The 21972-nt window shown below is 57.3% G+C and overlaps 1 protein-coding gene across 1 annotated transcript in view; it reads left to right on the top strand.

Moving 5' to 3' along the window:
- Positions 1 to 7560: 7560 nt before the first annotated feature.
- The window catches only part of MCAM (melanoma cell adhesion molecule), a 35632-nt gene continuing 21220 nt past the window's right edge, over positions 7561 to 21972 (top strand). Inside the window, exon 1 of the mRNA XM_074976930.1 lies at positions 7561 to 7715. Coding sequence (XP_074833031.1) covers positions 7649 to 7715 — 67 coding nt within the window. The 5' untranslated portion in view covers positions 7561 to 7648. The remainder of the gene's footprint in view (positions 7716 to 21972) is intronic.

Genomic DNA, 21972 nt, shown 5'->3' with positions numbered 1-21972 from the left:
CTCGGTTTGTTAAAGATGGGGGCAAAATCGTAAACTCTGAGCAGATGGAGGCTCAGGGCAGTTTGAATCAGGGTTTGCCTCTGTTATTTCCAACCTTTTGAGCCAGGCTGGAAATCCGTCCGTTGTGGAAGTTGGGTTGAGCCATGCAGAGCTTTGGGCTTCGCAGAGGGTGTGGAGGGTTTTAGCCATTACCCCATGTTCTAACTTTCTCTGCTAAAACCGAGAGCCCATTTAAAAAGATTTGTTCCCCAAAGAGATACTTACACACTGTGATCGAGTCAGCCCACAACCTTCTCTTCGGAAAGATGCATTAATTGAGCTCCTTGAATCTATCATTATATGGCAGGTTTCTAATCCTTCATGGCCCCTCTCTGAACCCTCCCCATCTGACCAGCATCCTTCTTGAACTGTGGCACCAGCAACGGTCACACCAGTGCCAAACAGAGAGAGAAAATAACCCCAACTCATGATTTTCCTCTTTATACATCCACAGTCACAATGGAAGCTCACACTCACATCAGTATCCACCACAACCCCCACCTCTCTCTCTAAGTCTCTGCATGCCAGGAGAGAGAAGCCTCCGATAAGTCTGGCCTGCATTCTTTTACCTTTGATGTGCACATTTACGTGGAGCTGTATTAAAACAACTTGCATCCACTTTACCAAGCAATCCAACTCTCTGGGCAGCAGTGATTTGTCCTCAGCATTTACCAACTTGTGTGCCCTCTGTAAACATTGTCAGGGATCATTTTATGCTGATCTCTGAGGGACCCCGCTGGAAACACACTCTTACAGTGATGCTTCACCATTTGCGGTGACATTTTGAGATCTAACAGCAAGCCAGTTTTTATCCACTGAATATGTGCCATGTTCATTTTGTATCACTCCAGCTTTTCCATCAAGGTAGCATCTGGTACCTTGTCAAACGCCCTATGGAAGTCCATTCTGTCAGTGCTAATCCTGATGCCGACCAAATTTGTCATTTCCTCCAGAAAAAAAAAAGGACATTAAGTTAGCCTGACATGATCTATGTTCCACAAACCCATATCAATTGGCCCTAATTACATCACCCTCCTTTCGGTCTTTATTATTTGAGTCCTTTATCAGCTGCTCCATTCGCCATTCTCCTGCCTGGGACATCGCATCCCTGACTCTCTGTTGCTCTGCACTGTGTGTGACCACGTGCAGTGTTCCGTGAGAATGATTTGCCCAAGTTTCAGACTGGGCCCCAAGGCTTCCAGGCTCCTGGATTCCCTATGCATGATTAGCGAGAGCTCCTGATCCCAGTTCTGCTCTCCGTGACTGGATAATGGAGTGCCACAGATGGAGAATCCGGCCTTGTGTTTACTTCCATGGGTGATAGCCTTACATGTGTGCTCAGCTGTGAAGCAGCCTATGCTGTGGGGCAGGATAGGCCCCTATCGAAGGAGCTGGCACGTGTCAGGGGCAGGGATGAGATCTAGACTGTGCAGGTTTTCATGCAAATGGTTTTCCTGTCTTTTCTTCTTTTCACAGCATCCCCCGAGCCTAGTCTCTGACCTCAGTGAGCAGGATCAGACCTAGGCCACTCCCAGCTGTCTAAGCAGGACCAAAATGCACGCCCCTTATCTGCAGCTTTGTGTGTTTGGGGCTCCAGCCAAATCCACAAAACAAGCAAATAAACCTGAGAAGGTGACAGGGAGCAAAGAGCAGCCGGCTCAGAGCATCATGGTCCCCATCAAGGAGCATCTTCCACTGCCCAGAGCTGGGAACCTGCAAGCACCCTAGGCCTTTGCCAGCAGAATTTCATGCTGCCCCAGGGGCTGCAGGGCCTGCCACATGCACAGTCCCTGGCTGGAAGATGCAGATGGCTGCAGCGCTCCAGACAGATTAACTGGGGGTTCGTCCCTTGTTGTGATGCTCTCTGTGGACATCCAGCAGTTTTGCAGGGCTTTGTCCCACAATCTGGAGGTACCATCTCCCTGTGCTAGCCCATTCACTGCTGCCTTAACTGCCTCACCTTGGAGCACTGCAGCACCTCACTGTCCCTCTTGGGGCTCAGCCAAGCATACAAGTAATGGGAGAAAACCCCCAGCCCGGAGCAGTGTATTCTGCTGAGATTCCAAGGTACACCCATTGGTTCTCTCTCGCCACAGACAGAGCAGAGCCCTGCCACCATCCAGCAGCAGCAGCAATGATTTCATCTCTCCTGCTGCAACTGGCCCATGGTCAGTATACACTGAGCTGGTAATCAGCCTTCTGGAAGCCCAGTCTGACTGCACAGCAGAAAGCACCATCTGCCTGTCTGGGAAGGGGGAGATGGAGGTGACCAGAACACGGCCAACAGAGGCACCTCCTTTGTGGGTGAAAGTGTTTGTGTAGGCACCCAGTTGTGCTGCATGCACATGGTGTGTGTGTGTGTGTGTGTGTGTGTTGGGGACATTTGTCAGTGCAGATGTCTATGAGGGTATTCCTCGAGGTGCCTGTATATTGGAGCATTTGCAATTGTGTGCTTCTTTCTGTTTGCACATATTATTTGTGAGTGCTTTTTGTGCTGGTGTGTTTGTGCGTGAGTGTGAGAGAGAGAGAGAGCATTCCTCCAGGCGTGTCCATGAGTGTGCATGCACGCACGTGTGTCTGGGAAGGCTGGTGTGCGTACTTCTTTGCATGCCTGTGTTCACCTGGCTGCTCGCATCCCAAATCTGGCCACAACTGGTTTTGCTGTGTCAGTGGGTTGAGTTTGTCCTTATGACATCACCTGAAGCACCTGGCTGGCAGAGTGGTTGCGTCTAAAGTTTGCAGTTACTTTTGTTCCTATGTTCCCTTTCGTTCTTTCCACCCATGCATGGAATAAATTTTGTTATGTGCACCAAGGCATGTGCAGCTGTGCACCACCAATAGAAGGCCACACTGATGGTTGTAGGTGCTCTGCTAATCAGCTGGGTGGCATTTGACTCTCTCCTGGATGGCTGCCCACACGCACAGCTTACAGAGATCTCTGCTGCCTCCCCTCCAACCCTGCTTCAATCCACCTCCCACGTTGGGTGTCAGATAAGTTCCCTTCCAGTTGCTCCTGTGCAATCTAGCCTATGACCATCTGCCTGGAAGGCTCCAGATGCTGTTAGCAGGCAACACCTGGAGTCTTATCTCCAATCGACTCTGCCATTTTGAGCAACTAATCTGATTTGGAATAAAATGTTCATTCCTGATGACTCATCCAAACCCATTTGGCCTGGGAAGGAGCGGGGAGGACAGAGAGACAGTGGATCAGAAATGCATTTCAGAGCAGAGAAGGGCACGGGAAGGACTGCCGTATTACTGGCACACACACGTGTGCGTGCGTGCGCACACACACGCACACACACACACAAAGGAAGGAACAGGGGAATGAATAAGGGGCGAGCTGGAGAGAAAGCCACAGGCAGGGAGCAGGGAAGGGATTTTCCTCATGTCTTGCAGTGAGTCACTCTCAAAACCAAAGCAGGACCCAGGAGTCCCGCACTGAGCTCTCTTCGTCAACCAGGCAATATCTGCGACCTGCCAAGAGGACCCAGGAGTCCTGAACTTCAACCACTCAGCTCTAAGTGCTGGACAACGCTCTGCCCTTTCACCACCTCCTTTTCAGAGACAGGCGTGGGTCCTTTTCCCTCCAGTCCAGGGGTTCCTCTCCTTTCCTTTTATCCAGGGTGGAATAAACTTTGTTCTGTGCATCAAGGTGTGTTTGGATGTGCACCACCCACAGATACACATGCTGCCAGCTGTGAGCACTGTGCTAACCAGCTGGGCAGTGTTTGAATCTCTCCTGGGCAGCCTCCCAAGCACTCACCTTTCAGGGAACGCTGCTCCATTCCCCATCCTCTTATCATGGAAACCATTCTCCTTTCTCTCCCTGCTTCTCCTCCTGCCGTCAGAGGGAGCCTGCTATGTATCTTTGCAGCTGCAGAGAGGAAGGGCAAGCCAAGACCTGCAGGTGGGGTATGAATCCCAGTCGCAGTCAGGAAAAGCAAATGGAGGAGGGAAGAGACCAGAGGCAGAGGAAGCAAAAGCTCCAAGACCCCAAGCACTGAGAGCTGGCAGAGAGGGGGCTTTCTCCAGTGCCTGGAAGGGCTGAGTAGAGCCAGGGGGTGTCTGGCCAGCATGAGCCCCTTGAGTCAGTGGGGAATGCTGGGGAGAGCTTCTCAGGGCAGGGCAATCATGGAGCTGCCATCCCCTGCTCGGACACCACCCAAGCCAGGGTCTCACCGCACTTCACAGAGCGTCTCACTGATTAGGCCTCATGAACCCCCTTTCGCAGATGGGGAAACTGAAGCACCGAGCAGGGACATGACTTGCTGAAGGTCACCTGGCAAGGCAGTGGCAGAGCCAGTGAGGGAACCCAGGAGTCCTGGCCCACAAAAGCGCAATGTACAGGTGGACGGAGCCACTTATCGGGGGAGGGCCGGGGCAGGCTTTGCTGGGTAATTGCCACCTTGCACAGCTCTGGCAGTGATCAAAGTCTCCCCCAGTTGCATGGGCTTTGATGCACCCTCCCCCCATACAGGCCTGAGAACGGCCTTCCCCCCGCCGGTGCGCCACACAGGCTTCAACAGCTGCAGAGGCGGCTTTGTGCTTTGGCTGAAGAGGATGGCAGGGTGGGCGGGGGAGGGGGCGGGGGCCAAAGGCGCTTTCCACAGAGCCATTGTGCTCAGCCGTTTCCAATCTGGAATCCCGGCCTTGCCGAGTGAGCATGGAAACGAGAAACTCCACCGCTCAGCAACTGCTTTCCAGGCAGCGTCCACCCCGGGCAACTCCCTCGGTGGGGAGGCAAAGCTGAACAGTCTCCCCGGCCACGACCCAGGCCCTGTGATGTCGTGCAAGTGCTTTGTGATGTCATGCAAGTGCTTTGTGATGTCACCTTGCCTCACCCGGGCTCTACCGACGGGCCCTCGGAAGAGCAAACTCCTGCAATTCGGCTGCGATCCCCCTCCCTCACCCAACCCCCTGCTCACACCCAATGCACAGGTATCGTGTAGCCTCTGCTCTGGCCCACAGAGACTCCTCTGTGCCCAGAGAGCCAGCGAAAGGCAGATTTCTGTCCTGGCTGCTCAGAACAATCCCATCAAACTAGTAAGCAGAGGCCCAGGTACTTTGGTGAAGTGAGCAAGAACCTGTCTGCAATCCAGCCCCTGGGACCACGTCGGGCAGTGGGAGTTAAAGGCCTGAACATCTCTGAAGATATGGGCCAAGGGACCTGTGCTGGTCTCAAGAGGCATGCAGCTCTGCTGAGGGCTGGGTGTCTGCTGACAGCAGCAGAGAAATCTGCCCCAGAGTTCGAAGAACTCCCCTGTGACCCCCAATGCAACACTGGTGAATCCAACTCTTCCAGAGCATTCAAGTCCCCGATGTTGGTCTCAGTACCTACCACAATGGGGGCTGGATTTCATCTGGGACCTCCAGGCATCCCTGGAGTACAGATATAATGAGGCACGGCTGGAGCAAAGAGCCACAGGGGGGATTCAGAAAGGGAAAGGAGGTTAACTTATCAGGAGAAATGGCCCAGCAAAGGCAGCAGGGCAGTCACCCCCGAGAAGGGGTCAGAACAGTGGTGAGCAACCTGCAGCTGGTAGCCCACACTTGGCCCATCAGGGATTTACATGTGGCCTACGAGACCTTTTTTTTCACTCTGGGCCACGTGCAGGGTTGCCAGATTCTGCCGGTTTCTCTCCCAGTAGGTTATTTCCTACCAGTGCCACTGAAGTGAGAAACACCTCAAACAAGGGCACGTGGAGTCAGGCGCCTGCAGAGTGCATGTAACATGGATTGTGAGACTTGTGTGCGCCCCCCCTGCATCCCACCGAAGTGTCGCTGTGGTTCAATCAGTACACCGTGCAGATTCCAGGTACACAAGGGCCGCTCATACAAGGACCCTATCCTGGGAGACTGTCTTGGTTACAGCAACCTTGCAGCCCACTGAGACGAAGGAGGGCCTCTCTTGAGGCCCACTCACTCGCCTCGGTGGCCCATCGCTGGATCTGAATGCGACACACTGTCTTTGTGCACAACGTCCCCTCTGGTGGCTGCCCCAGCCACCTCCTACCGCAGGTGGAACTACTCCTTACCTCTGGCAACAGAGGTCGTGCTGCTGCTGAGCCACAGTGGAAGGTGGTCCTTACAGATGCTCTGACATCCAGGACATTGAAAACCAGACACAGCAAACCACTGGCAATGGAGTATTCCACCCGGGGGGCACAAGCAAGTGCCAGGGACTGTGACAGGGCCGTGGAAGATGGCAGCAGGGTCCCCAGAGATGGCAAATCATATGTATTTATCATAAGGAAAGCAGCCAGCATTAGGCTCAGCCAGGGCACCCCAATGGGCTTAGGAACCAGCTGCTGCCAACTTTCCCTATGTAACTCCAAACCAGACGAGCCAGACAAGATTCAATTCTCCAGGCTAAATTGGAATCAAACCCCTGATAAGAGAGCGATGTGCATTTTAAAAATAGAGTGTTCCCAGGCCCAGGAAAGCATTTCCGCTGAGGTTTGAGTTACAGGGCTATTTACGAGGCTCACGAACAACCTCGAGACATGGGACTGATGTTTTTGACTTATCCCAAAGACACAATGACAGCCCGCAGCTCTCTGATGGGTGCGATTCCCCGTCCTGCTCTGCATCTTTCCTCCACGTCCGAGTGACTTGGGGTGGTACCCAGAGCAGGGTGGGTAAGAAAGAGTCATGGGGTGCAGTTGAGAAAAATGAGCTGGTTAAGAGGAAAAGCGTCTTTGCAGCAAGATCTGCTCAGCTCTGGGCTGGTCCCAGGGGAAGCCTCCTTGCTTGGGGTTATTTGTTGTTCCTAAACATGAGTGGATCTGAGTAGCTCCAGTCCTGAGGGAGGCCCCTTTGTGGCAGGTGCTGCTCAGGCTTTTGAGAGAGAGGCCCCTCCTCCGGCTAATGATGTAGGCAGGGAAACGTGGGATGAAAAGGGGGAAATAACGCAGAACCTTGCGGGTCTTGTGGCCCCTTAAAGACTCTCTGATTTATTTGGGCACAAGCTTTCACCCCGAAAAACTACTCTGCGGCCCACATAAATGGGTGAGTCTGTGAGGTGCCACAGGACCCCTGGTGCTTTCCACTGGCCCAGCCGAACACGGCTGCCCCCTCCGAGACAAAATCTCCAAACCCAACGCATCCGGGCCAGCAGGACGGCCAGCTCGGGCCAACCCCGCCTGGGCCCAGCGCAGGGCCGGCAGGTCGTGGGGCCTTTGTCTGCAGCCTGGACGCGCCGCAGCAAAGCTCGCGGCGCAACCAGAAAAGAGACGGTGGCCGAGGGCACGGGGAGCGCTGCCGGGCGGGCCTGGGGGGCACAGGGCCTGGGCCCCATTGAAAAACCTGCGGCTCCCCAACCAGCTCTGCCGGCAGAAGGAGCCAGCCTGGAGGAAGGCGGCCCAGGCAGGAGCGGGTGGGCGGGCGAGCGGCGGGGGAAGCGCGTCTCCACCAACAGCCCGTGCGCTCCCCCGGTGCCGCGCCGCGGGGGCTGGAGACAGGGGAGGACTCGGCGCAGCTGGTGCCCCCTGCTTGGACCCGCGCCCGGCCCGGCCCAGCCCCTCTCCTCCCTCCCACCTGACGTCAGCCCCGGGCTTCTCCGGAGCGAGCCTGGCCAGTCCCGCTCCGCACTCGGCGCCCGCGGACCATGGCTCGGAGCGGCGCGGCGGCGCGCCTGGCGCTGGGCTGCCTTGTGCTCCTCTGCGGCGCCGCAGGTGAGAGGGCGCGCGGGGCTGCGGGGGGCGCCGGCTCTTTGTGCCGCGAGAAGGGGGCGGCTCCCACGTGCGCCGGGCTCCCGCCGGAGCCAGCCAGCCCCTGCCCGCTGGCGCGGCCCGCCATGGGGGACGGTGCCGGACTGGCCCGGGGGCGGGACGGGCTGGGGCTGGCTCGGAGGCTGTGCTGCCGGTGGGCGTGCGGGGCACGTCCGGGCGCGGGCTCGGGGCATGTTGCGCCCGAGGAGACGGCAAATGCCTTTTCTGCCCGACAGCTCGGGGCGAGGCTGCGCCGGGAGCTGGGGCGGGGAAGGGGAAGGGGAAGGGGAAGGTGTGGCTGAGTCGCGGCTGGGTTCCCGGGTGCTGCTCTGAGCGCTTCTCTGGGGCTGCCCCTGATTCTGAGCAGCTGAGGCGTAAAGGGACAGACCCAGGCTAAGCGGAGAGGAGCCACCTGAAACCAAAGCGAGTGGTTTTCAAAGGGGTGTAAACTCGGCCAGGGGAGTGTCTCTGTGCAGACAGATCCTCGGGACTTCACAGCCAGGCCCCTGGGGCTGCAGCAGGTCGCCAAACCCCTGGGACTGTTCCAGTACGGGGGGGAGATTGGTGACAGAGTCCAGAATGTTTGATTCAACTCTGTTCATCTGCAAAGACTGGGCAAAGTGCTGCTTCCCTGAAGGCAGCAACCCTCAAAGAGGAGACAGCTCCCCACAAGCCCCTCCTCTGGCCTGTCCTCTGCCCAACAGCTCTCTTTGAGCTCTTTGCAGAGCCACCTTCCCAGTGCTTGTGCTGGCTGTGCCTGGCGTTTCCCAGCTGCCATTTCTTCCCCAGACAGAACCTTTCACAGAACAGGAACAAGCCTGGTTGCCTCTGCCCACATTCGCCTGGATTGCCATTGATTTGCACGGTGACAGGACCGTTCTTTTGCAGGGAGGCTTTGATTGTTTCCGTGACCTGATCGTACAAAGGAGCTTCATGGCTTCTCAGGGCCATCTGAGACGAAGGGTGGCAGTTAGGCCCAATCTAGAACAAGATTCTTGCAGTTCCTTGTCCAAAGGGGAGTTACAATCACTGCTTGGCATGTGCAGCCAGTTTCTCCCATAGCCTCCTCTCTGCTATGAATCATCATAAAGGGCCACTCAGAACACACTGTTTAAGAGGAGCCTCTAGTCAGTGACATGCTTTTCTTAATAACAAGCCAATTCAAAAAATCCCAGTTTACCACGCCTCTACTGAAGTGTGTGTTTCAAGCTGCATCCACCCAGCCCTGCTGCAGGAAGCCACCTCTGGGGTGGGGTGTGGCAGCTCGACAGCCCAAGAAGAACGGAATCTTGGGTGAAGGAGCGATCGCCTGCTTGGCTGCTCAGTGGCCACACAGATGAGACAAACCCTGTGGCTATTTCTGAGACCTCCCATGTGAAATTGCCTGGTATCCACTTCAGAGGGAGGGCTTGGTCTAGTCCTGCTGGGATTCAAACAGCTGGTGCCGAAGAAACCAGGTGTTACACACTGCGGTTTTGGCAGCCACATAGACTTCTCTCTTCCCCTGTCAGTGGGAACATCTGAGCTTCCCCGGTAAGATCACTGACATGCTGGAGCTGGTGGGGGAGCAGGTCAGTGGCACCCAAACCCATCTCCTAGAGCTGGAAGGGACCTCAGGTGGTCATCGAGTCCAGTCCCTGTCCTCACGGCAGGACCAGTCACCATCTGTGACAGATTTTTTTTTGCCCCAGCTCCCTAAATGGTCCCTGAGCTCACAACCCTGGGCTCAGCAGGCCCAGGGTCAAACCCTGGGGCTGTGCCTAGAGACCCGCTGGCTTCGGGCGGTGGGGGAATCCGTTTGTGAGCTGGAGAAAAGAATTTGCAGGCTCTTCCCTTGTGGCAGATGGGCCCCTGACCCCTGAAGCTGTGCTATCAAATACTTCCCAAGCTTTGGATTCCTTCCCACCCCAAGTCCCCTCTAAAACAGGGAACGGCCGGTCCTCCTTCCCACCCTGCTGCTGGTGCTGGTGGGGTGGTCAGCAGAGAGCTGTGGCACAGAAAGCACACCAGGGCTTGGCTTTTCCTTTCCACGGTGGTTGTGTTGTGGCCACCCAGACAACAAATCGGTGGGGTGGAGAGCAGCTTACTATGGCTGCCAACCTCCTCCTTTGTAAACCTGCTGCCTGGAACTCAGACACAGGCGTGGCTGCCGGCACCTAGGTATGAGGCTGCTTGTGCTGAGCCAGTGGCATGCCCGGGGCTGGAGTTTTGGGGCTGTGCTGAAGGCAAGTGTTTCTGGGCCTGACCCCACCCACCACCCTAGCAGACACACAGCTCTCCCCAAGCTGTAGAAAGCCAAGCTGGGGGCTGCAGAATACCAGGTGTGTCGCAGGCTCCGGGCAGAGTCCTGGCCATACGCAAAGTGTTGAAAGTGAGATCAGGGCCCAGGCCAAACACTACCCCAGCCAGGACACTAATGCAGCCACCCTGGGGAAACTGCTTCTCCTTTCCAGATACCTGCTGTCCTGCCCTGCAGCACAGGCAGGTTCTCCTTGTCCCAGGAGGGTAGCACAAGCCAGGGCAGTGGTCTGGGCCAGGGGTCTGCAAACAAAATAGCGAGGAGAGCCATTTTTTCAATTGTGGTTCCAAAACGAATGCTTCCAGGGCTGCAATGCACGTGAATACGAGTCAGCCCTTAATAAATAACATCAACGTTTTGAATTCGTTGAGGATGAGGCCTGTCCCTGTGACACCAGAATAAGATATTTTTGCACATGGGATCTTGGCTCCATCTACCCCAAATGCTTTTAAAGACATCTGAAGAATTCGGGCTCTAAACAGAACGTGTCTATAACCATGCGCTACTCATGCAATAAATGGTCACAAATAGTGTTTCGCGCACAGCGGAAGATTCTGTTAGCGAGCAGAACTTATTTCCCTGGAGCTGGCTCAGATCATTAGGAACTGTTTGGTGGCAGGACTATGGCTGTGTAACCTTCTGGCCCGTTCTCCTGACACCAGGGACTGGCTTGCTGCCTTCTTAAGTTGCATCAGGGAGATGTCAGTGATCGATACCAGTCCATCGACTGGTCATTGAGATCCTGTCCTGTAAAACAAGACAACACGCTGTACTGGCCGTGACGCTCCGCCTGCGTATCCTGCAGGCACTGCCAAGGTGAGGGTTTCCGCTCTGCACCCCTGGCCACCGGGTGGCAGCAGCAGGCAGTCGCTGCTTGGTAGAACCAGCACGCATTGCTGGACATCTGGAGAGCCCAAGGCTAAAGCACAGTGATGGAGATGCTGGTAGCCTGGCCCACACAGAGGCATGAGGGGTCAGCACGCCACTCGTGGGCACAGAGCAGTATGGCTTAAGGGAGGGGGATTCAGGAGGAGCCCAGCTTCGGCGGCAGGAAAAGGAACCAGGGGAGTGGGGGGAAGAGAAACCCAAACTGGTCATACCTGTCCGGAGCTGGCTCACTGCAGCCCCTGCACCACGCTCAACTCGAGCCCAGGCGGCACAGCGATAGGTCCAGCTCCCCCTGCCACCCTGCCCTGTCGAGAGCGCTGGCCAGCGCCACCCCTTGCTGAGCCCTGACCTGGCCAGACGTGAGAGGAGGAGGGAGAGTTGAGTGCTGGCCAGGCTGGAGATAGCTGCTTTTGTTTCAGCAGTGGCAGGCCAAGCACATTACAGCATCCAGAACCACAGAGGAGTCAGCGTTCGGAGCCACAAATGACTCCTTAAAAAGCCACACGCGGCTCCAGAGCCTCAGATTGCCAACCCCTGATCCGGGGGATGTAGCGCACGAGCCATGCTCCCGCCATGGGTTATTTACTCAGCTTGCAAAGCAAGAAACTCCAGCCGAAGCGCTACCCGGCTCAGTCTCATGGAAGGGGGATGCTGCATCAGCCAACGCCAAGCGCATGCGGGTGCAGGGCGGCTGCGTGGGCAGCAGAGGCGAGGCAAACCAGAGCAGGGTGAATCTCTGTTGATTCCCATCCAGGGCAGGGCAGGTCTATTGGGAGCTAGCCATCTTTTTCCCTTCTTTGGAGTTTTCCCCGCAGCCATGTGTTTCTCTTGGCCTTTCTCACTTGTTCTTTTTTTATCCTCTCCCCATGCGATTTCTCTTTTTTTCTTTTTCGGTGAGCCTGTGTATGTTTGTGTCTTTTTTTCCCTTCCATTCACAGCTGCTTTCTCTCCCAGCAGCCAGAACTCAGCAGTTCCCACTGGGCTGGCTTGTCCCGTCCCCAGAGCAGTACGCGACTGAGAGCTGATTCCCTCCCCAGGTTGGGCCAGGGAATGTCATTTCTCCAGCCCTCTCCCTTGGCTCCAGAGAGACAGCTGGCTGGCCGTGAAGTCCTGTCCCACTCCGTCTGGCCACGTTTATGTCCCATTGTGCTCCCCGGCAAGCTAAATGCGGCTAATCAAGGCACAGCCTGATTAACCCGCCTGGGATTCAGGGTTTCCCAGGCTGCGTACTGCTCGCACAACCCTGTGTGAAACCTCACGGCCTGCGCCTGAGCTATCGGCGCTGCATCTCTGCACCTTGGGGCTCGTCAGTCACCCAAAGCAGGGCTAGGGCAGAGGGTCTGGCTCCTGCAGACCGAGAACAGGGTGTGGACCTTCCACAGGTTCAGAGCTGTTATTGTCCTGCAGCCCTTCAGTGGCTTGGGCTGAGTGTTCAGATGGGTCCTTGTCTGGTCCGTGATGGGCGTTATCTGCTGCAGGATGTGGCAGAGGCTGAGGACTGAGTAGGGGGCAGAGACAGAGCTCTTCCTTTCAGGTCAGGCCTGAGGCATGTTCCTAGAGGGGTGCTGCAGGGAAGGCTGCCCCCCCTCCCTCCCCGCAGCCTCTGGCCTACCCCCCCAGCACTGAATGTGGTTGCAGTGCCCTGGCGCCTCTGCACAAGGGGCTCTGCAGGACTGCACCTGGAGCGGCTGGTGGTGGCTGCCTGTGCACTCAGAGTTAGCAGGCCAGGCCCCGGCGGATTTAAGGGCTGACACTGCAGCGGGGGATGGGGAATTTGCAGTCGGGCTGGAACTAATTGATTTAACGGCCTGGGGAGGCCGGGCCCCTATTTCCTCCCAACTCAGCAAATGGCTTCTCCTCCCTGTGCTCCCTCCGAGCAGTGGGGCACAGCCGCCCCTGTGTGGCATCCTGGGCTGAGCTCAGGATACGCAGCATGAAAGGACCAGCAGCTGCTTCATGGCAGCAACAGGAGCCTTTTGGCAGCCTCCTCTCCCACATCTGGCCACGGGCCCCCAGCACGCCCTGCTCTCCCGCGCCTGGCTCTGCTGGGAGGGTGTTTCGTACACGACCCAGGTGAGGGGCCCCAGCCGGAGTGCGGGGGCAGGGCCAGCACCCATCAATCAAGGCTTTCGATGATGGATTTATTTTTCGGTGGGCCCCGGGGAAGTGTTTTACGACTCCTGTAAGTGCAAGGCTGGCTCCAGACATGAGCTGGCCCCCGGCCGGCCCACCTCAGCGCAGCCGGAGGGGGTTGAGCTCTGCAGGAGCAGGGGAGGGGGTGCGTGTCCCTCCTGAAGCAAAAAAGGCCGATCTTTGTTCGTGTGCAGGGCTGGCTCCAGGCTGGCTGCTCCTGAGCCAGCTTGGAAGGCGCAGGAGCTCACGGCTCTCTCGCAGTAGAAATCTGTAAATCTTCAGGGCGCTCTTTGAAACTGTGCCTGGCAGCTGGGAGCAGGGGGCCTGGGGTGCAAAGCACTGGCTGCTTCAGCAAGCAGGCTGGGGAGCAGCTGGCAGGCTGTTGGGTGGGAGCCGTCAGCCTCTGGGGCACCCTGTGTTCTGGGCAGGACCTGGCTAGGAGGGACTGGGCGCTCCCCCGTCTCCTGTCCTGCTTCCTACAGCACCCTGCGCTGGGAGAGGCTGGCACTGGGGTAGCAGGGGGGCTCCCTGCCGCACCTCCTCATGACCCACTCCCTCTCATGCAGGCACTAGACAGGTTCTTCTGGGGACAGCATCCTCCGGGGCCTCTCCAATCTCCTCCCTTGGAGGTGGGGGGAGTCATAGGATTGCAGGACTGGGGCGGAAGCAAGGGGCAGGAGGTGCTTAAGAGCGGCTGGGACAGCTGGGGTGCCCTGTGACCTGCGCAAGGCGAGTGAGATTGGCACCCGGCTGCAGGGAGGGCCCAGGGCATTCACCATCCAGCCCTGACTGACCTTCTCGGTGCAGCTGTGCGGGGGAGGCACCGTGCCCCCGGGCTGATTGACCACCTGCCATGGGGTTTGCTGGTGGCCCCTGGGCCCCACGCCTGCTGGTTTCTCTCCCCTGCTCTGGGCCGGGACGGGGAGGGAGGGTTCTAGGAAGCTGTTGTTCTGTGGGGTGGCCCCTTGGCGCAGGAGCTGTCCGCACCCCCTGGTTCTCGGCCTGTAGAGCCTGGCAGGCGTGAGCCACACCCTGGGGCCCCTAGGCTCCTGCAGCCGTGTCCCAAGAGAGCCAGGCCCCGACCTGGTTCGCGGCCATGCTGGCCAAGCCGCGACTCCTCCTGCCCCTTGCTGCCCACAAAGCCTTCCTCTGGCACATCTCCCCCGGGCTCTCCCCATGTGGCTAACGGCAATCGGCCCAAGCCCAGCCCCGGCCCCGCAGCTCCAAGTCCTGCCTTGCTCCTCCACTGAGCTCTGGGGCCCTGCTTTGGCTGTGCAGCGCCAGCCTGACTAGCCTCTTCCCCCGCGCCGGGGACCTTCTGCCGACCAGGGCCCCAAGGACGGCTCTGCGTGGGGTGTTGCTGCCTTCGCCCGGGGGCGGAGTGGTGGGAGGCTGCGAGCCCATTGTCTCCTTCCCAGGCTGTGGCAGGGCCACTGTGGGGCCTTTGAGTGTGCCGATCTGTCTCCTGGGGCAGGGCGTGCAAGCCTGGGGCGGGAAGCCCCAGAAGGGCCTACTGCCTCCTGTGTGCAGAGCTCCTCTCCTGGACTGGAAAGCTCCTGGATGTGGCACCTGAACCTGGCAGCCCTGGGCACAAGGGAGGAGTCACAAGCTGGCCCCCCAGGGGTGTGTGAGGGAGCCCCTGGGCTCTCTCCTGAGTTGTGCGTGGGAGGCTTGGGCTCTCTTCTGCCTGTGGGACCTGCCCTGGGACTCTGCTGGCTGCTGGAGGCCTGCAGCGAGATGCTCTGCCACTGGCAGACACGGCTAAGGCGGCGGGAGTCAGGATCTCCAGCCCCTCTCCCTCACGGGCCAGGCTCTTCCAAGCGGGAGAGCTCTGTTCAGCTGGGCCTGCTGGGGCCCTTTCGCTGCCGGCTGACGCTCCAGCCTGCCCACTCACCCATTCTCCACCAGCACAGCTCCACCGCCCCCTCCCAGAAGCCAGGGCCAGCTGAGTGGCAGTGCCTCTCTGGCTGCTGAGAATGGAGAGCTCCCCTCTCGGTGGGCAGGGGGGTGGGCCCTGCTGCGAGAAACGTCTCTCTGTTCCCCAGACTGCTCTGGCCCTGCCCTCTGCCCCAGCGCAGAAATTTCTCCCGGATCCTCAGCGTGGCACCCTCAATGCTCCCATTGTGTCCTCAGGCTTCTCAGTCAGTGCTCAGGGCACGGTCCCGCCTCCTACAGACCAGGCCTGGCTGCCCCTCACAGAGCCCTGGACTACACCCCCTCACCCTCACAGAAGGGATCCCAGGGGTGGGTCAGATGGGGCCCTGAAGAGCCGGGCATGTGTTGTCAGCCTGAGGGAAGGGGTGGGGAGATGGTGGGGCTCACCCAGAGGTGTCGAGGGAGATTCCCCACATGCTCCCGAGCTGGAAGGATTCTCAGCTCAGCCCCTCACTGGGGTGTTCGGCCTCTCGCCGTGCCCCGAGGGAGGCTGCGGGTGGGGTCCCAGGGGAGCGGGCACAGCGACGTGCGAGCAGCAGGGTGCGGCACGTGTACCAAGGCATGCACAAAAGGAACGTTCTTGGCCTCCGGGCATTCCTGGGCACTGAGCTCATGGCACTGGCTGGAGCTGGTGAGGGGTGGGGGGCAGGGGGCAGCTGTCTCTCTCTCCCTCTCTCTCTCTCAGCCTCTGGCCAGCAGCACCAGCTGGGCCTGCTCCTTCCTGCTTCCCCACCAACACCCCTTCTCTGTGCATGAGCTGGCAGGGCTGGGGACGGTGGCAGAGCCGGCCCTGCTCTCTGCCCAGGAGAGCAGCATCCTGGCTTGGCCCCATCTCTGCCCATTGGGGTTACGCAGCTCTGACTGGGGTGCAGTCTCCCCAGGCTGCCACTCCAGCTGGCTGCTCTCTCAGAGGTGCACTGCGAGTGTGGCCGGAGAGCTGCAGGAGCTGGGCCTCGGCTCATCCCCGGTCCCCTGCCGAGCTCAGGGAGGGGCCTGTCCCTCTGCAGCCAGCAGCTCCATCTCACCCGTTAGCGCCCCAGGCTCTGTGGCAGGGTCATTCCACAGCTTGCTAACGATTTCCTTCACTTCCTGCCCTCACCAATCGCAGCGCCTTACCTGCCCTGGCTGCGTACGGGGCATGCACCGCCCCTTCCTCGGCCAGGTCGGGGCCTTTCTATAACCAGGGTGCTTCCTTGTTGCCCCAGGTCGGGGCAGGGAAGTGGGAGCCCCAGGACCATTGTCCTCTGCCCCATGTTTCCCTTGGCCTGGTGTCACACCTCACCAGCCCACCACGCAGCCTCCCGCACTGTTCTGAAGGCCACTCCGCTAGCCTGGCTCACAGCCATGGGGTCCCACTCAGTCCCTGTCCTTAGCACCCCGCTTTTCCTAAGGCCCTGTGCACTGGGGGCCCCCCAGGACCCTTCTCCAAACGGTAGGGGCAGGGCATCTGCAGGGGGTCGTCTCCCCTCCTCTGGGTTTGGGTTGCCTCCAGCTGCACGGGAGAGGACACAGTTTCTCCTCTGGCTTGCTGCTCCGGCAAGCCCAGCCTGCAAGCGGCTTCACTTGGGCAGCTGTTCAGTGGCCACTCACGCCCTGAGTTTGCTGGGTCTCAACTCGGGTTCTAGTGGGCAGATGTGGACATTGCACAAGGCAGCAGCATGATTGGCCTCTGGGCCCAAGAGGCCAAGGCTGAATGGGCCCGGACTTGTGCTTCCCATGACGGGGTTGTCTGGGCCAGCCAAATAATGCTCGGCTTGGCTTGGAGGCCAGGAAAGGCTGCCCAGCATTAGCTGGCGCTCGGGACAGCGAGTGCTTGGGGCTGTGAGCGCAGAGCAGCCACGGACTGTTTGCTAAGCAAACTTCCCTGTTTGTCTACTGGGGGCTCTGGTTTAGCCACGTGGGTGCCCCGATGCACCTGCAAAGGCTCCCCTTGGCTCCAGGCTGTCCCCACACCTCCTGTGCACCATCGCTGAGCTGTTACAAGTGGCAGAGCCTCCTGCCCTTCCCTTGGGCGCAGGAGAGATGGTCTTGCTCCTCCTCCTGCTCCTGCTCCTGCTCTGTCCTGCAGTTCCTCTCCCATGCGGCACGCGGGCCTGAGGCTCGCCAGCCTTCTGGGGCCGAATCCAGCCCTGCTGTCAGGCCCATCGAGTCCCCCGTCAGCGCCCTGGCGCGGCTGGGCTGGGGCGTCAGTGCCAGAGCTCCTCACGCTGAGCCAAGCCACCTTGTTTACATGCGGGGTTTGTTTACCGTCCCTGCACTCAGCCGTTCTGGAAACATCACTGCTTCCCAGCGCCTGCCAGCGCCAGGTCGATAAGCCATTACATTTTCTCCCGTGCCTTGGAGCCCAGCCAGCCACTCCATTACCGCTGCAAGGCTGGGAACAAACGCGTGTGCTGCAGAGCCCAGCCCCAGCCCTGCCACCTTGCCAGCATCCGCCATCACGCCATCCTTCATGGCGCAGGCTGGTTTCCTCGCCAGGCCGAGTGGCCAGAGACGTGGGGACCGACTGGCTTTTACGGACTTCCAGGGTCACCCAGGGCAGGTCCTGGCAAAGGCAGGGTGCAGAATCCCCAGGTCGGGGGGGGGCTGAGACTGCTCTCGCCTCCCCATCAGCTGCTCAGTCGTATTAATTTAGACGGACGAAATGGGCTCCGGGTGTTAAAGGAACACGGGGCTGTCGAGCATTGGACAGGGTTTGCAAACCAAGATTTCAGCCTGCAGCAATGGCAAAGCCCCCGTTCAAAACTTTTCCAAACTCTTGCTGAAGATGAAGGAGAGAAGGAAAAGTGGGGGCAGCCTTGGATCTGTGGGGTAGCCAGAGGGGCACCCATCTAACAGCAGCTCTGGCTCCCAGCCCCTCGAGGTGGAATGCTGAGAAGGAACCTCCCAGGCCTGACAGACCCTTGTTTGGTGCCAAAGACAGGGAGATAATGGGCCGATTGCGGGGGAAAGAGGAGTGAGATGAGATGAGCTGCGCTGGAGCTGCCGTTCTTGCAGCTGCTGTGGGAATCTGCCCGTGTTTTGTCTCAGGTGGAGTCTGGGAAGCAGCTGGAGCCAGCGGGGGGACTACATCTGGCCCTGGCTACTCAGGACGCCACTCGGGATCAGGACAAAGGGTGGTATGGCAGCCAAGGTGGTGCAGCTTGTCCCAGTAGCCTCCCTCTGTGGTCTTTCTCCTCGCAGGTCTCTTTCTTTAAGGCCCCACGAAGGCAGTGCTGGGTGGAGTAGCCGCCCCTCCCTTAGCTGTCCCTCCCTGAAGGGCGCTCCCGTTCAGGGTTGTTCATTTCCTGTTTCATGCCCTCCCTTTTCACCCAGCCTGGTTTCAGCTGCTGGGGGCTTTATGTATGAACGGGTGTTTCCCTGCAGCTCTCCTCCTGTCCACTCAAAGCTCAGCCCGCCTGTAGCCCTGGGGACAGCCAAGGTAGACAGAACGCCGGGGGGGAGGAGGTTGGTACTCGCGTCCCCCTTTGTCCCAGCAGGGTGGGTGGGTGGCTTCTTGCTTTCCGATGGGCTGAAGGTGGATTCCTGGGGATTGCCCCAGCTGCTGCCTCTTCACCCGCGTTGTTTGGCAGCTGTAAAAAGTCCAGGAGGAGCGAGACGCACTTGGGAGCTTTGAAACTCCTGCCTGACTGGGCACAGCGGAGCAGGGACTGTAAGTCTGGAGGGATCAAGGGAAGGCCTTGCAGCCAGCTGCACCACCTGGGCACACATGCTGGGCACCTGGCATAGCTGCCTCACTGGCTTTTCGTACAGGTTGGACATCCCTGGTCCAGCACCCCTGTGACCTGAGCAGCCCCAAAACAGGGAGTTTGCCAAACAGGGGAGGTCAATGCCTGGCCCCGGCTGTGGGCTCTGAGTCCTGGCCATGGTTCCTGGTCACCACACTCCCAGCTGACCTCCACTCCCAGCCGCCAGGGTTCTCTGGTCCAGCCACACTGGACCAGAAAGTCCTGGATTTCAGTGGTTCAGCCTGTCCATTAGAACTTAACAGTGGCCAGACCGAGTCGCCCCAGCGGCCCACCTCGCCTAGCGGCTTGTCTGCAGATAGTGGCCAAAGCCTGGCCCTTTGGAGGGAGTGACTAGAGCAGGTGATTATTGAATGCGCTGTCTTCTGGCATCCACTCCCAGGATCAGGGAGTCGGAGGCTTAGAGATACCCAGAGCATGGGGTGACATCCCTCATCACCTGGGCTAATAGCCATTGATGGACCTACCCTCTGTGAACCTGTCTAGCTCCTTTTTGCACCCAGTTGTACTTTTGGCTTTCATAATATCTCTTGGCCTCTTGTGGTATGGAGGAGTGACCCATGCTTCCTCATTCACCTTCTCCATGCAGTCACGATTCTACAGAGCTCTGTCATCTCCCTTCTTAGTCGTCTCTTTTCCAAGCTGAACAGTCCCCATCTTTTTAATCTTGTCTCATTCAGAAGTTGTTCCATCTCCTTAATCACTTTTGCTGCCTTTCTCTGTAATTTTTCCAATTCTAATCCAACCTCTTTGAGATGGGATGACCAGCATGGCAGGCAGTATTCAAGGTGTGGGCGTACCATCAATTTAGATGCTATTTTCTGTCTTATTGTCTATCCCTTTCCTAAGGGTTCCAAACACGCTGTTCTCTTTGTTGACTGCGGCTACTCATTGAGCAGATGTTTTCAGCAAACTGTCCAGCATGACTCTGAGATCTCATTCTTGTGTGGTGACAGCTAACTTCGATCACCAGCCTTTTGTGTGTGTAGTTGGGATTGTATTTTCCAATGTGCATTTCTCAAACACTGAATTTCATTGGCCATTTGCTTGCCCAGTCAACCAGTTTTGTGAGAGCTCTTTGTAGTTTTTCGTGGTCTGCATTGGCCTTAATTATCTTGAGTAATTTTGTGTTGCCTGCAAGTTTTGCCACATCACTGTTTACCCCCTTCTCCAGCTCATTTCTGAAGATATTGAACAGCACTGCTCCTGATACAGAGCCCTGGGAGCCACTCCTATTTACCTCTCTCTATTCTGAAAACTGACAATTTATTCATCCTCTTTCTTCTGTGTTAATGAATTACTGATCCGTGGGAGGACCTTCCCTCTGATCCCATGACAGCTTACTTTGCTCTAGGCCCTCTGGTGATGGACCTCGTCAAAGACTTTCTGAAAATCCAATCAGAGAACGCCAGAGCTGGAAGGAGCCTTGAAAAGCCATCAAATCCAGTCCTCTGTGCTCATGGCAGGACCAAGGACCATCTAGATCATTCCTGACAGATGTTTGTCCAACCTGCACTTAAATATGTGCAATGATAGAGATTTTACAACCTGCCTCGGCAATTTGTTCCAATGCATAACCACCCTGACAGTTAGGAAGTTTTTCCTTATACCCAACTTAAACCTCCCTTGCTGCAGTTTAAGCCCATTAATCCTTGTCCTACCCTCAGAGGTTAAGGAGAATAATTTTTCTCCCTCCTCCTTGCAACAGTTGTTTAGCTACTTGAATGCTGTTATCACATCTCCTCTCCGTCTTCTCTTTTCCAGACTCAACAAATCCAGTTCTTTCAGTCTTCCCTCAAAGGTCATCTTCTAGACTGTTCATCATTTTTGTTCTTCTTCTCAGGACCTTCTCTAGTTTCTCCACATCTTTCCTGAGGCCGAATCAGCACAGAGTCGAGTGGAAGAATAATTTCTAATGTCTTGTTTACAACACTTGTCAGTGCATCCTAGAATCACATTTGTTTTTTTGGCAAGTGTTGTTCTGTTGACTCATGTTTAGCTTGTGGTCCGTTATGACGCCTCGATCCCCTTCTGCAATACTCCATCCTTGACAGCTATTTCCCCTGTTGCATGTGTGAAACTGATTGGTCTTCTGTAAGTGGAGTACTTTGCATTTGTCCTTATTTCATCCCGCTTTCCTCTGACCATTTCTCCAGTTGGTCCAGATCATTTTGAATTCTGATCCGATCCTCCAAAGCAGTTGCAACCCCTCCCAGCTCGGTATCATCCTCACACTTTGTAAGTGCACAACCTATGCCAGTGTACACACTCTCGGTAAACACTGGATCTTTGTTGCCCACATGCTTGCTGACTCCGTCAAAGAACTCTGCTAGATTGGTGTGGCATGATTTCCCTTTGCAAAAGCTTGGTTCATTTTTCTCCAACAAATTATTTTCATCTCTGGATCGAATAATTCGTTGCTTGACTCGAGTTTCAACCTACCTGCCTGGTACTGAGTGAGGGTTGCCCACCTGTACTTGCCAGCATTGCAATAAATAGATATCACATTAGCTACTCTCCTGGCATCTGGTAGAGAGGTTGATCTGAGTGATTGGCTACCGACTACAGCAATGTCAGCTGTGAGCGCCGTTAGAACTCTTGGGTGAATGCATCTGGTCCAAGGGACATCCGAATGCAGCTTAGCAGGTGCAGGGTGATGGAGGGGGGGCGGCACTGATGGGTATGAAGAAGCTGCATTTCCTCTAATGCCAGGTTAGGTGCTGGAGACAGAGAGAAGGGGCAGAACAGCCCCCAGCAGCGCAGGATCTTAGTGCCAGGCTGGCGCATGTGTAGGGTAACTCCCACACAAGCGGTCCCTGGCCTATACTCTCTGCAGCTGACGTAAGGCCCCAGTCATGCTTGGCCTTTCCCCAAGCACCTTGGATCCTGTGGGTGGTGGGTGACATCAGGATTTGGTCAACCCTCCCCGCGTCCCCACTGTGGCCACAGAGACCAGCCATTGTGCTGCTTGCTTAAGTCACCAGGAGTTCCCTGACTCAGCCTTCCTTCTTGCTGCTCCTTGCAAGGCAGCTTTTCACCCCCAGGGAGGAGGTGAAGGGGGTATCGCATACACACATCCCCGAGGGCCACACCCGGGTCTCCACCGGGCTTTCCTCCCTCCCACTCTCTGGCCTAGGTCGCGCTGGTGTGAGCTGGAACCCGTAGTGCTGCGCAGAGCTGTGGCGAGGCCCCTTGCCCTGTGGCAAGGCACAGGTCAAGC

Source organism: Carettochelys insculpta, chromosome 25 (assembly GCF_033958435.1).
Source record: "Carettochelys insculpta isolate YL-2023 chromosome 25, ASM3395843v1, whole genome shotgun sequence".
NCBI lineage: Eukaryota > Metazoa > Chordata > Testudines > Carettochelyidae > Carettochelys > Carettochelys insculpta.
Note: the sequence above shows the minus strand (reverse complement) of the source record. Positions and strands in the feature narration are given on the sequence as shown.